Genomic DNA, 15,059 nt, shown 5'->3' on the forward strand with positions numbered 1-15,059 from the left:
ACACACGCATTCAAAATGGATGATTGTGTCAGCAAACAGACGCATGCGCGACGTCACAGTGTGCTCACAGCTTCATTCCAGGAGAGCCGCACACAGACAATTAGACAAGACGAATCGCGGAAGGTTTCGATTGTGTGCAGTTTTGCTCCCGTCTACCCGGGGATCTTTGCAGCTGTTTAACAGCAGAACACCGCAACATGGTGAATGAACATCACAATGGCGTCCTCAAATAATATTTGCATGCCTCAGACGTTGCATTCACCTTTACTGGAAGAACAGCACTGCACATTCCTGTGCTCCTTGTTTTCATGTTTAGTATTTATTTTGGTAAAATGAGTATTTTGTTTTGTTTTTGTTAAATTAAGGGGAAAAAAAGACAGCTACTGTTTAACAAAGTTAAAGTAAAAATGTCTTATTTCCCTAAAAGGGCTATTTCTATTATTAAGCAGGCACAACTTAACAAAATAAAAGAGTTCCTGTGCCTCAACACAATACCTCTCATTATTTGCTGTGTACTGGCAAAGTGAATAATTGTTATTTTCATGCACCCCATTATTGGTTGGTTGTGAGGAGTGTTGATTTGTATAAGCTTGGCTTAACCATACTAAATGGGCATATAGCCCTGCTCCCCATGACCGCCGCGCATGGGACCGGACCTTGGTCTTATTAAAAAAAAAAAAAGTGGACCTACAGCATTTCTAGTTGAGGACCACTGCTTTAAGCTAACATACCTGGTATGTTTTAGCGTGAATGCATGCTCCCGAATGCTTCAAGCTAACGTGTTTTAGCGTGCGTGCATGCATGCCGTATGTTTCAGCTGGCGTATGTTTTACCATGCCTGGCTGCGCCCAATAATACAGTGCGTTTTGTGTATGTGTCAAATACAGAAATAGCACCCGTTACTGAGACTGCAACCAACAATACGGTGCGCCGAATGGTCGTGAAAATACGGTAAATGAATAAAAGTGCCCAGAGGGAAAACGCAATTCAATTCAACTGTATTTAAACTGCACTTTAAAGCAACCATTGCTACAAAGTGCTGTACGTAGGATGAAAATCATACAATAACAAAGACAATAAAAAACAAGAAATATTTACTTTTCCCATGTAAATGACTCAATACTTCCTTAAATAATTCCACATTGAAGTTTAAATCATGATAGGTACCGTGACTGTGAAGGAATTAAATTTATTCCATGATCTGAATTTTAAGCCATAATGCTGAGTCCTCAGTCTCCATTTGAAGTAAGATTGTCCATTGACCAAAATATCAAATATATATATATATATATAGAGAGAGAGAGAGAGAGAGAGAGAGAGAGAGAGAGAGAGAGAGAGAGAAAATACAATTGAAAATCAAAATTGTAGTGGCAGAAAAAGCCCAATTCAATCTTTTCTTGAAATTGTTCAGTCCTAGTTGCAGCCCTATTTGACCATAAGCTTGCTTGTATGTTTTCGGATGACAACACAATAGCAGCCGATGGTACAGCATACAGTACATTAGAGAAGGGATTTTAAGTGAGTACCTTTTTGATTACAGTAACCTGTCCGAGGTATCCTGCCGTGCCGCTCTCAATGAGTGGGATGTCGGCTGCCAAACACATCCTGTTCACATGGTTGCGAGCGGCTGAGGAGGTAAAAAGTACATGAATATCCTTCAGCATCTTGAGAAAGATGAAACAAGGTCAATGATCCCAGACGTGCACACCTCGGTTATCCAGCGCATTCATCACCAGGATAAAACTTTTAAAGAATTCCACGTTGTAGTCAGGACTGTTGGGAGAAAGTTGTCACTCTTTGTTAATCCATGATTTGCACATACAGTATTTGCTGAGCAAAACGGACACACAACAAAGAAAATTACTTCATGATGCTGTCGTGGTAGGCAGTGATATTTGCAGAGGGGGAAAACTGTAAGGCACTCTCTTTGGCGACCTGGAATAAATGCATGACACACAATCTGGATTTACTGGGAACAATTCCATCGAACGTGCACCATTACAACTGTGGGTATCGCAATCATCACACAGTGAACATACCTGTGCTTTAGACTTGCCAACATGCTTCTTCTGAAAGAGGAACTGGCGATTCAAATTGCTGACATCAATTGTGTCCAAGTCAATCTGGAAAATGATTGATTTCATGATGTCATGAATCTGATGTGTACATGCGATGACATTTTAATTCATCTGTAGACACGAGTGTGAAGAAATAAAAAGAAACAACACTAAGCAAGAATATGTTTGGTCTTTTGGTTGGAGCTGGTTTGGACAAACAATACAGTCGTACACAGTGCATAAACTAAGTGCCCATGTGCTCAGTATAATACCACCAAATTGTGGAAATTAGATGTTTCATTGTCTGCAGTGACTTTTCTCTGGAGAGAAAGAGAGAGCAAGAGCGCAACACCACCCACGCTTGAGCTCTAGATTCAGATCTTGGAGACTTATTAAGGCCATGTCAAACTACACGTCATTTTTTGTTGTTCACAATGGCCGCACTGTCAGACTACCCAATAAATATCGTTCTCTGTCTTGGTACGGGCAAGATGTCACACTACAAGTTCATCACAATATTTTCATCACAAAAGTCGTTTTTTCTTTTCGAATCACTGCGAGCTCCATATTGTTTTTGTAGTAATCATTTCATTATTATTTATGTTAAGTACACCGCGGAGTCTGAACGTTTTACATTCACTTTAATCAACCTTCATATGCAACCAACTTTTACTTAACGCAAGAATCTGCACTTTTAGTTAAATACAAATGGAAAGTACTTTTGCCACCTCTGCTAATTACGTGTGATCACAGTGAGCTACTCCATGTCTTGTCAATTCCCCGTGAAGGCAAAAAAAAAAAAAAAGATTGAATACACTAAGGAATGAGTGTTACCTTGACGACACATTATCTGGAACCATCTATCATTGTGTCAAGATCAGCCACACTCGGTTGACCCGTTAAATCCCATTTAAAAATACTGCAGCTTAATGTACTTCTATGCCAGTCACGAGCTAAATATGTCAACGGTATTTGAAGTTATAAGGCAAAAGTGAGTCGTGTTAATGGCGCCAAAATACCTCTTACGGCGCTCGGTGAGTCCGTACATTCTACGAACATATTTGTTCCCACACATATACATTCACTTCAGTAAACTACACGAAGGATGAAACGAAACATCAACAGACGTGGGTACGTTTGACTTCTATTTAACAAAGATATGTCGCCCGGGCTCTGCACAGATTGGACATACAGTTCTGCACAAAGACTTCACATGTTGGAAGCTAGCACAAAGACCATAGCGTGCTAGTCGGCTAAGCTAATAGGCAAACAAACGTAAGTGGTACAGACCACTTCGATGTTTTTGAAGCCAGTGAGGACGAGGTTCTTGAGCAGCTCACAGCCGATGCCTCCTGCTCCCACCACCAACACCTTGGAGGTAGAGAGGGAGTCAGCCAACTCCTTTCGGAGGGAACCCACAAGTTGAACCATGTTTATGGGTACAGCCACAAACTCAGCTTGCAGCGCCGGGATGCTAGCAGTTAGCTTTGTCTCCCACTGGACGGACTGACGATACCCGGGATAGACACATACAAGGCCCGACTGAACCCAGTTTTTCAGTGCCGCGCGATTCGTCAACGAGTCCGCCATATTGAATGGGGCAGCTCTGACTGAAAGCAGGTCCAGGGACTACAAGAAGTGACAAGCAACAAAGTTAATGCCTCAAATTTCCCCAAACCACGCACATACACACATGCGCTAACATATTAATGAAGCAGATGGTCACCAAAAAACTTGGTAGCCGCAAATTATGTTACTTCCATTACTGTATAGTTCTGTATTTTTAATCACTGTTACGGTGTTATATTATCTGTGAATAAACATATAAATACAGTATTAGAAAAATACACACATTAGGTTAGTGATTACATACAGCAAATACAAATACGGAATAAATGTTTAGTGTTTAATTGTTTATTTTGATTGCTTTCTAATCACAACAATCGAACCCTCTTATTCTGACAGAAATATTCATATCTTATTCAGAAGAAATATTAATCACAAAGTTCTTTTCTTTTTATTTGGAGCTAAATTTCTACCTGACAAGTTATAAGCCAGGGGTGTCAAACTAATGTCACGCTGTGGGCCATATAAGAACTCGGTAAATGTCAAGTGGGCCGGACCATTAACATTATACCATACTCTTCGATAAATAACCACAATAATATGTCTTTCCTTTGTTTTGGTATAAAGAAGCATTGGCGCAATGCTGTGTTGGGTCTGTCTCAGTGACAGACTGAGACTGTTGCTTTCTTCTCTGATCAAAATAATGTTGTCTTCTACTCTGATCAAAACAGGTGCCCCTATCTGATAATCCACGAATTGCATTTTATCAAAAGTATTCATTCCGTGTCTTTAATGCATTTTTCACTTTTAAATTATCCTGCGGGACTGATCGAACCTCCTTGGGCGCCAGTTCCGGCCCGCGGGCCGTAGGCTTGACACACTTATAATGTAAGCGCTAACACAGTTAACATCTACTCTTGGACTCTTCTTTGTATTTGCCACAGATCCAGCAAATTATAGTTTTCAAAATACTGGAGTGATATACTGTCTGAGTCAATCAAAAACTGTTTAGTCAATCCCATGAGATACGACTTCGAGTGGCGTGTATTGTGCAGAAAACGGTTGGTAGATCTCCAAGCACCAAATGAAGTGAATTGGGCGTTCTTGCCACATCCAATATGGCAATGATGTTGACGTATACCTAAGGACCTAAAGCGGTATTTATGTACAATGCATGGTGACGTGACTATCATTCGTCGTTGTACGTTCTATCATTCGTCGTTGTACGTTCTTCTTCCCTGATCTTTATTTGGGTTTTTTTTTCTTTCTTTTTTGTTGTTTTGCGACAGCGCCAACACTCGCAGGTTCAACGCAACGTCCAATCATTTTGCCGCTTTTAGAAACCCACAAAATAACCCACTTAATGCTTGATGCTTGTTTGGTCAACATTCGGGAAACTGCTTTTGTTGATTATATTATGTCTCTCTAATAAACAAATTAACTTATGGATGTATTGATTCCAAGGGATATACGTGAGATTTTTATGATGACGTTCTTTTTTGTGTGTCAAAACTTTTTTTAAATTATCATTTATGAATTTCGGCCCACTATATTTGTTCTTTTAAGGGCAAAAGTTCACATTAACATGTCTGATAGTGGCCATACATAGCCTACTGAAAAGTGCCCACGTATAAACTATAGGTTATTGCCCTGTAGTAACCCTGAGGTTAACGTGCGCGTCTGTGCGTCGGTCTCATCAACGGGGTACCGCAGACGGTGGTCTACTACAAGAACAGTTATTGATTATAAATGTGTTTGAAAAATTCACATATAATCACATATCATGAAACTGTAGTCAAATATACCCATGTATTAGCAAGTGTGTAAATCGTTGTGCATCACCTAGAGTTTGTATGACATAATAAAAATAACATCCTATCAAATCACGATAAGTAGGACATTATTGTTATCCAACGTCCACGCATGACCATTGATGAAAAGGGAAATTTTGGGAGTACCCTGAAGGCAACATCTGCTGCACTGAAAGTCGTTAGGGTTCATCTACTCTACTGTCATTTGGACTCATTCGACCAAGGGGACTACAAGACTTCTGTTGGTCACCTCCTTTACGTTAAGGCGTCTTCCACATCCAGTAAGTTACAAAGGCAAGTTGTGTAAACTGCAGCGCAATGACGACCGTATGCGTTATTCACTTGCTATAATCTCGTCAGAACCCACGCGATCAATATTTTGTCTCGTAAATGAATGGGTGAAAATCAATAGTGCACTGAAGCAGTCCGTTTATTTGTCCTTAGTTGGTGTGTCTGTGTGCATGCGCGGTGACTAAGCGCGCGTGGGCTGTTTAAACTAGTTCAATTCATCCTCCATCCCTCAAACCAGAGTTGTCAGAATTTTCCAACAGACAAAGGGTGCTAACAAAGTTTAGTTTATTTCACGTTGGTGTTTTCGCAAGGTGACCGTTCTTATATTAACTTCGCTCTTTTTTTAAACTCCACCCCCTTTGTTTGTTTGGTTTTTTTGTTTTTTGTTTGGGCCAAGCCTCAGCCAGTAGTGTTGCCAAGCCCGAGAGGATACATCGGCCAACCCCGCAGCAGGCAGAAAGGACACTAAAAGAGCGATGGGTTCCTCAGGACAAAGCTGGCCTTTGCTGACTCTTGGACTTTTGCTGTGGCTTCATCACACCTCATGTTTCTGGATCCTCAATGTCGTTTTCCCTCCAGATTCGAAAGCTCAAAACCATAGCAACATCACACCTCCACTCATCATTGGTGAGTTTACCTTTACCTGAAAAGGACAGGACCTTGAAACATACTTGCTTAACAAAAGTTAAAATCCATTTTTAACTGTCAGTTGTAGCCATTTTTAGAAATTGGCACAATTAAAAGGAAAGAAAATTTTTCTCCGCACACAATAGTCTCTTGATTTACTAACTAGAACTGCCCGTTCTTTGGTGTGTTTTCTCCAATTTCTCAGGCTTGCTCCCACATGCTCAAAAGATGCATGTTATTTTTTCACTTTATAAGTCTACAGATATCACTAAATATCAATCAAGATCTCATCTGAGGAGGTTCATTTAGATAAAAACAATTAGTGCTTTGCCACCATCTTGTGGCCTCTTGGTGTCAAGAAACTATGTTGAAGTAAGTTGAGTTTCATTTGGACAGAAATAATGCTTTGCCACTATCTTGTGGCATCTTGGTGTCACTGAACTATGTTTAAGTGAATGGAGGAGTTTTAATTGGGGGAAGGTCTCAATTCCTTGCTGATTTGTGTGGCAGCGCTTGGTCACTGTCCCCTCAAATAGCAACTCAACACAGAGTGGGCAGGACACAGGAAGTCCGGCAGGAATGCAGGGAAATTACTGCAACATTATTAAGGTCATAAATGAAAATCACAATGTATTTCTTGACTTCAGTGAGGATATGCGACACAGAGAACAGATCAATGAATTATCAATTAATTGAATGTTTATAATTCAGTGTTCTCGCTGTGCTTGTGTGTCTCTCTCGGTACGTTGACTTTTTTTCCACATACTTTGAATATGAAGATTTTTCCAGAACATTTAGTTTGAACTTCAAATAGCACTGGATTCCGGATGTTCCTCTTTGGAAGTCCCATTGGAAACTGTTCAGATTAGATTGTAAAGAACCTTGCGGACATCATGTGGGTGGTTGTGTGCCAGGGGTAAGAGTTGTGAGCTTGGGGCCCACAAGGCTATTTGTCTACTTAAACAAACCTGCACATAATCTATGTGCATGTGAGCAAGCTGCTTAGTTCTGTATGGAAATAAGGGTTTTGACTAAAAGAATGACATTAGTTCATAAAAATGTACATTTTCAATGCATATACTGTACTACAATGTGCTATATTTTGCTCATGTTCAACTGATGTATGTATATTGAAACTTTGTGCTATCACACAGTGTTACATTTATACCATGTATATTTTCCATCCATCCATCCATCCATCCATCCATCCATCCATCCTGTACATTTTCCATCCATCCATCCATCCATCCTTCCATTTTCTGATCTGCTTTATCCTCACAAGGGGCACGGGCGTGCTTGGAACCTATCTATCCCAGCTGTCTTCAGGCAGTAGGCGAGGTATACCCTGAACTGGTTTCCAGCCAATCGCAGGGCACTCACAGATGAACAGCCACTCGTGCTCACAGTCACACCGAGGGACAATTTAGGGCAGAGGTGTCAAACATACGGCCCGCGGGACGGAACCGGCCCCCGAGGAGGTTCGATCAGGCCCGCATGATAATTTAAAAATGAAAACCTGCATAAAAGACATGGAATGAATTTTTTTTAAGAAGATGCCATTCATGGATTATCCGCGAGGGAGCACATTGTTTTCTCTTTAGTTTGTAAAGTGTAGGCAGGGATTAAATTTAGATGTTGTATGCACATGTGTAAATGGTTTAAAAAATCCTTTCTTTATAAATCTCATTTAATCTTAAAATGCATGACTATATATTTCAATACCAATAACTTGTTAAAAGATTTGTGCCTTTGTACAATCAGCGGGATCAGTTGCAATGCATATATGTGAATGATAAAAGTAAATTGCACATTTGTCTAAGGAAATCTCAGGTGTTTCATGAATTGCTATGTAAAAGATATGTTCATTAAATTTCAACATTTTCTGAATGTTCTTGTGCTTCACTATACCAAAACAAAGGAAAGACATGATATTTTGGTTATTTTTAGCAGAGTATGGTATAATTTTAATGGTCCAGCCCACTTGACATCTACGGAGGCCGTATGCGGCCCACAATGTGCAATGAGTCTGACACCCCTGATTTAGAGTGTTCCGTTAGCCTGACATGCATGTCTTTGGAATGTGGGAGGAAACCAGAGTACCCGGAGAAAACCCACGCAGGCATAGGGAGAACACGCAAACTCCACACAGGAAGGCCGGAGCCGGAATCGAAACCTGCGCCTATCCACTGTTAGGCTGACATGCTAACCAGTCGCCCACCGTTCCGCCTCTGTCCATTTTCAACGAAACAAATATTACTGGGGTCAGGGACTTGTTTTCCCACTCTTGGGCGTTTTCTATGCTCATCTCTCACTTGTTTTTGCAGTTCCAGGAAACTTGGGCAACCGTCTGGAAGCGAAGATAGACAAGCCACAGCTGGTGCACTGGATGTGCTACAAGAAAACAGATCACTGGTTCCCCTTGTGGATTGACCTCAACATGTTCATGCCTATTGGTGTCGACTGCTGGATCGATAACATTAGGTAACGCTGACTAATATGCGTTTCATCTATGCCCTGCTCACAGACATGGAAAATATTGTTGATCAGAAACTTGGACTCATGTCACGAGATCAATAATATACAGTTGGAACATACTGTATTTGATGATGCTGTTTTAATCCTGACTATTATATTGGATTGGAAGACTTGTGACATTTTCCCCACGCGATTTATATTGTTGGAGTCAAATTAGTGTGTGCTTTAAATTGTCTAAAACAAATGTCTGTGTTCAGACTTGTTTACAACAGGACGGCAAGACGGTCATTCAACTCGCCAGGGGTGCAGGTGCGGGTGCCAGGGTTCGGACAAACCTATCCCATTGAGTTCCTTGACAAGAACAAATTGACTGGTGAGATACAGGACATACATTTGTTGATCAAATTCTGGATATTTATCATGATTATGGTGGAAAAACATACCAGTTCAGAACGTCAGTAATACATTTGTACAACAAACCCTGATATCTAGATTGAAGTTCTAGGTGATTGTGTGCATTTTCTTGAGGTGAATTGTAGTAAACCAAGTTTGCTCTTCATTTTGCAGGTTATTTTCACACTATGGTGCAGCATTTAGTCAACATTGGCTACACTCGTAATGAGACTGTCCGCGGAGCACCGTATGATTGGAGATTAACTCCTAGTAAGTGGTTCAAAACAACTACACTACGCTGTATCGAGTGCATGTGAGATATGAGAAGATTGTCATGAAGAGAATAGGGATATTTGATACTCTTTTTTTCTTGATTCTTTTCTTTGAAAGTGGGCTATTTGTTTTTCCGTAATAATATCCGGAGAGTAAGAAAACACAATTTGATCAAATCTTTATCTACTGTTCATCATCCATGGACACGTAATATATTCCAGGTCATTTAAATGTATTAATAGCCCGTGGGACATTAATAAATAGATGAGAGATCCTTAAATCAGTGTTTCAGAGAAAAGGGAAAGTGTCTTTTTGCAGATGCATTTCTCATGCCCGTGTCAAGGGACACCTTTTGTATGGCTTCTGTTCATTATGTTTCGTTTGTATGCTCATTCTTATGTTGTTTTACGCTCTCACTGGTTCAAGATAGACTAACAGTTGCATGTTTCTGTAAGAACTTTCAAACTACCCTGTTAACACTGACCCCACTGTCTCCCCGAAATGTGGCATTTACAATTTCACGAATCTCAGTTTCCACTAGGGCCAGGCAGGCCGATTATCGGTGCCAATATTTGCCATTCAGATGGCATCGGCGCTGAAAAAAAAAACATATCGGTCTACATCTAGTTTCGACCATTTACCGTTATTTAACACATACGGGGGCGGCACGGCACGTTGGACGATGGCTTAGCACAGGGGTCGGCAACCCAAAATGTTGAAAGAGCCATATTGGACCAAAATAAACAAAAAACAAATAGGTCTGGAGCCGCAAAAAATAAAAAGCCTTATGATGAAGGCAACACATGCTGTATGTATCTATATGAGCTATATTAGCCTGCTATCAACATGACTAAATTGGCTACAAATACACAACGAGCATTCATGATTAAAAGATTTTTTTCCCCCTGCAGTTCATCCTGTAGAGGAGGGGTGCCCAAACTTTTTTGACGGAAGATCTACTTTTCGAACAACCAACCTCTCGCGATCGACCCGTTACCGCACACGAGCGCTTATACGAACACTTACACACGCATTCCATCATGAGCATTAGCCATAACGGCCGCGAAGATGAACGAGACACGGGACGCACTTTCGCAGCGTGCTAACTATCGTAGCTCACGTGTACCGTTTAAAAATGCTTCTCTTGGCCGCTCAGATTCCCATTCTTAGCAAGTACCCTCGGTGAATTATACATGAAAGGCAGCTGTTTTAGTTAATTTTATTTTATTTTTTATCAACAGCCCCCTGACTGACATCCCGCCCTGCTGATAGAAACGTGTGTCGCAGGCTATGACGCAAATATTCATTTACGAAATTTTGACATTTAATATTTATTCGACACATTTTTACAGCATCGGAAAACGTTAATAATGTTTGTGTCATTTTTGTCCTCTGACAGAAACCATATTAAAACAAAAAATATATATTTCCCTCCCATCTTTTTCCATTTTCAACCATTTTTGGAAAAGCTCTAGGGAGCCACTGCGGGGGGCGAAAGAGGCGCATGTTGCCGACCCCTGGCTTAGCACGTACGCCTCACAGTGCAAAGATGCAAAGTTCGGCGTCTGGCTCCAGCCTTCCTATGTAGAGTTTTCATGTTCTTCCTGTGTCTGCGTGTTTTGTTTTTGTTTTTGGAGTACTCCGGTTTCCTCCCACATTCCTAAAACTGGCTGATTGAACACTCTAAATTGTCCCTAGGTGTGATTGTGAGCGCAGGTGGTTGTTCGTCTCTGTATGCCCTGCGATTGGCTGACAACCGGTTCAGGGTGTAGCCCGCCTACTGCCTGAAGACAGCTGAGATAGGCTCCAGCATGGAGCATGGAAAACACACACACACACACACACACACACACACACACACACACACTGTGATAAATCATGAACTCTGTAGGGATATATATTTTGCGTGTTTCTACGTCACATGTCAAAACAGGTCAAATTTAACCTAAACACTAACAAAAGAAAATTGTCAGACCTTTAACATAACCCACAACATTTGAAATGAGTCCGTTTATTAGTAACCGAGTGTTTCTGTCGAGAACAGGAATCGCTGTGACAGTGATGTCCTTTCCCTGCCCCCCGACAGACGAGAATGCAGAGTATCTCATGAAGTTGCAGGAGTTGGTGGAGCAGATGTACGAGCAGTACCAGCAGCCTGTTTATTTGCTGGGACACAGCATGGGCTGCCACTACGTCCTCTATTTTCTCAACCATCAGCCGCAGGAGTGGAAGGACAAGTACATTCGGGGCTTCATTTCCCTAGCGGCTCCATGGGGGGGCGCTGTTAAAGTACTGAGAGTCATGGCATCAGGTACTGTCTGGCATGGCCTCCTATGTGTTTCCCAGTCTTCATTCTGCCAATGTCATGCACACCACTAAAAAAAAGGTCACAGAAAGTGGATGCACAGGTAATTCAGTACTGTCTCCATTTGAATGATTTTTTTTTCCAGACCATTTAATTGAAATTGGACTTTTATTATGGCACACATGGTGATTCTTCACAGCACACGAAAGTGCTACTGTAGCACTTTTTTAGTAGCACTTTTTTAGGAGCACTTTTTTGCCACACCTGGATATTGGTTGTTTGGGAATCATTGGCATATGTTATAGTGAAATACAGGTTCTGTTTGAAAGACTCATTTCTTGATGGGTTTTGTTGTTGTTGTTGTTGTTTGTTTTTTAGGTGAAAATGATGGCATCACGATGATTTCCAACATCAAGATCCGAGAAGAGCAAAGGATGACTACGACAAATCCCTGGATGCTGCCAACAGAAAAGGTGTGGCCAAAGGACCATGTCTTCTTATCGACGCCAACTTTCAACTACACCAGTCAGGACTTTCAGCGCTTCTTCCAAGACATCAATTTTGAGGACGGCTGGTAAAGTCACACCATAATTATAAGTTACTTTTAGTTATTAGCTTTACCTCAGTTCAATTTAAGATGCTCTGTAGACCCAAATTAATTTCATCTTCATTTGTAGCATGAAATATTCCCATTTTAATTTGGTCATGCCTGACACATTCCTTCAAATTAGCAATTATGAAGCAAAAGTGATTATTTAATATTTGTTCTGTTTAGAATCTTGCCATTAACATTAAATAGGAGGTGTGCTTTTTAAAAAATCTTTGTATCTCTGGTTTTTACATAAAATAACATTGATATGGTAATAGCAAACCAAATATGTCAAACACGGTTCTATACAAACAGTAGAAGTTAGGTAAAAATAGAATCCACCACATGAGAGCTCACTGACATTTGGTTTGTTTTCAGGTACATGAGGGAAGACACGAAAAACCTGACTTCTGATCTCCGCCCACCTGGCGTTGAGGTGTGGTGTCTGTACGGCGTTGGACTACCTACTCCAGTCACGCATATTTATGACGAGGGGTTTCCCAACGCAGACCCCATAGACTTTGTTTACGACGATGGGGATGACACCGTGGGCAGCCGAAGCATGAGTCTTTGCAAAAATTGGGTGGGACAGCAGGATAAGCCTGTGCATGTTACGGAATACAGGGGTTTGCCACACCTGGATATTGTATTCAATGAAAAGGTGCTCAGTCAAATACAGCAAATCTTAGAGGGGAAGTCAGAGGTTCCCAAAGAAGTTGATCTCAGGTCTGGGTAGATATAACAAAACAGCATTTTGACGTTTTATGAAAAAGCACATGCAACAGGCCCGGGAATAGCAGCAATAACAAATTGTGTATGCCTGACCTCAAGTTGATAAAAATTATCCCAATTTCTAAACCATGTACTCTTCAGGTTTGATGGGGTTTTTTTTTCCAACATAACAATTTTGTTGTGCACAGAAACCTTTTGTCTGTTATTTTAGTGGTTATTGTTGAATTGTGATTTGCTTTTAATAAATCAATCTGCTAGTTGTTGTTGTAGTAGTAAATCAAAGTCTGAAACAAGCACCCATCCAGTTTTTGTTTTATTGTGCCGCACCAATACATCCATCCACTGTAAAGCCAACATTTTGTCATTGTGTGTGTACTTAATGAAAGGCGGGGTTTGCGCTTGACACGCACTTTTCCCCCGTTTGACCTATCGGAGCTCGTCTACTTCGGCCTGGACTGAAGTTGCGTTACCACGCTAGATTGCTCTGCGTTCTGCTTTGAACCTCGCGATCGCGTCATCATCGTCGTTGCACGCAAACAGCGTCAACTATTAAAGGTGCGACAAATGAAACTGGAGAAGTTAGTCGGTCGGATAGCATCTTAGGAACAAAGCTAAATGGCTTTTTGGCTATGAGAGATCGGAAGTCATGGGGGGTCGACACCGGGTGACCGCCTTCTCGCTTCTCACATTCGTGTTGTTGTTGTGGCTGTTTTCTGGACGGAGCTGCGGCCAACCTGTACGAAAATGTGCTGGCAACAAGCTATGCCAGTCCCCGAGACCTCCAGTGGTCCTCGGTAAGTGTTTACTGTACTTCCCTGTTTCTGCCTTCGCTTTACATTGGTTTTGGTAAATGTCAACACTTGACGAACGACGTGAGATGGGAAAGACTTGGGAGCCGACAGAGGACCGACTTCAATTCGGAGAAATTTCATTTGTTTCATCTCTGTAAACTGTCAACATTTTGTGATTACGCAAGCACGAACAAATCAATTTTGGTGAATAAAATAAAGGTTCAAGTAAACTAACTTTAAACGGGCACCGCGACTGGATCGTTGTTAGGACAGTGTGCGTTTGAAATTATTTTTGCGCTACATACAACTGTGTCGCTTTACTGTGACGCGAATCCAGTCGTTCTCTTAACCTCTTAACTCCACATTACATCGACGGATTAGTTTTAAAAATTGAGGTTACTTTATACCATTACGAATTTTCTAAGTGTTAAATGTACACTGTGACATCGTGTGCAATTGTTTTCTCCGTCTGCAAACGATTGTTTACAATCCTATCACGAGACTGATTTGATGCAGCCAATCAGATTCCTGAGGAACATTTAAACCAATCCCTTCATTTATCTGCACAATGCATCACGTGATTCTTTTCACTCAGACCACTGCAGGGTGATACAGTCAATCCTGTTTAAACGCCATTACCATTCTATTCTCCTTGTCCCCCCGCCCGCTTGATTAAATGTGGTAGAGTTTGTGGAAACCTTATCTGAGCAGTGCGTACTTACTCTGTTGACATGGGGTCAGCATAATAGTTTGTGCGGCTGCTACGAACAGTGTGACAAGAACTACTGTAATATGGCTGGATTAGTGTTGGAATATTTCTGCATACTTTCTCCCATTGTTCTTTTTTTCCACACAAACCACCCTTTCTCCTTGATTAGGAAGAAATGGTTGTGACAGAGTCACAAATTTTTAACTTACAGTTGAAAAATAAAAATCAATGTGGGTGCAAAATCACCACGTGGACTCAAGGACATCGATGGTGAAATGTCAATGTGAACTCTGAAAACGATCTATAGATGAAGACATCCAAACAACACGTTGTGCGGTAAAAATAGCAGCTAGACAATTCTTTTGAGCACCACTCATAACTGTACACCAATGCAATCAATCTATCTAGATAGATGTGTGTGTGTGTGTGTGTGTGTGTGT

The 15,059-nt window shown here is 41.1% G+C and overlaps 3 protein-coding genes across 6 annotated transcripts in view; 2 read left to right on the plus strand and 1 right to left on the minus strand.

Moving 5' to 3' along the window:
• Positions 1–3,662, minus strand: part of uba2 (ubiquitin-like modifier activating enzyme 2) — a 13,042-nt gene extending 9,380 nt beyond the window's left edge. The window contains exons 1-5 of the mRNA XM_019894086.1: positions 3,348–3,662; positions 2,040–2,123; positions 1,865–1,935; positions 1,709–1,773; positions 1,527–1,627 (exon numbers count right to left, since the gene is read on the minus strand). Coding sequence (XP_019749645.1) covers positions 1,527–1,627; positions 1,709–1,773; positions 1,865–1,935; positions 2,040–2,123; positions 3,348–3,647 — 621 coding nt within the window. The 5' untranslated portion in view covers positions 3,648–3,662. The remainder of the gene's footprint in view (positions 1–1,526; positions 1,628–1,708; positions 1,774–1,864; positions 1,936–2,039; positions 2,124–3,347) is intronic.
• A 1,924-nt stretch (positions 3,663–5,586) lies between these two features.
• On the plus strand, positions 5,587–13,379 carry lcat (lecithin-cholesterol acyltransferase). 4 transcript variants are annotated; one of them, XM_019894324.1, is made up of 8 exons: positions 5,587–5,715; positions 6,117–6,352; positions 8,677–8,833; positions 9,085–9,200; positions 9,395–9,490; positions 11,580–11,804; positions 12,177–12,372; positions 12,766–13,379. In XM_019894324.1, exons 2-8 carry the CDS (start codon positions 6,202–6,204, stop codon positions 13,121–13,123), a joined length of 1,299 nt encoding a protein of 432 aa, XP_019749883.1. In that variant the 5' UTR covers positions 5,587–5,715; positions 6,117–6,201; the 3' UTR covers positions 13,124–13,379. The 4 variants fall into 4 exon arrangements, with proteins under 4 accessions (XP_019749883.1, XP_019749882.1, XP_019749881.1 ...); XM_019894323.1 differs by having other exon boundaries at positions 6,123–6,352; XM_019894325.1 differs by lacking the exon at positions 5,587–5,715 and adding an exon at positions 5,887–5,992 and having other exon boundaries at positions 6,123–6,352.
• Positions 13,380–13,564: 185 nt separating this feature from the next.
• The window catches only part of pla2g15 (phospholipase A2, group XV), an 8,013-nt gene continuing 6,518 nt past the window's right edge, over positions 13,565–15,059 (plus strand). The window contains exon 1 of the mRNA XM_019894286.1: positions 13,565–13,913. Within this exon, the coding sequence (XP_019749845.1) occupies positions 13,766–13,913 (148 nt within the window). The 5' untranslated portion in view covers positions 13,565–13,765. The remainder of the gene's footprint in view (positions 13,914–15,059) is intronic.

This window comes from Hippocampus comes, unplaced genomic scaffold (genome assembly GCF_001891065.2).
Source record: "Hippocampus comes isolate QL1 unplaced genomic scaffold, H_comes_QL1_v1.1 scaffold104, whole genome shotgun sequence".
NCBI classification, from domain to species: Eukaryota; Metazoa; Chordata; class Actinopteri; order Syngnathiformes; family Syngnathidae; genus Hippocampus; species Hippocampus comes.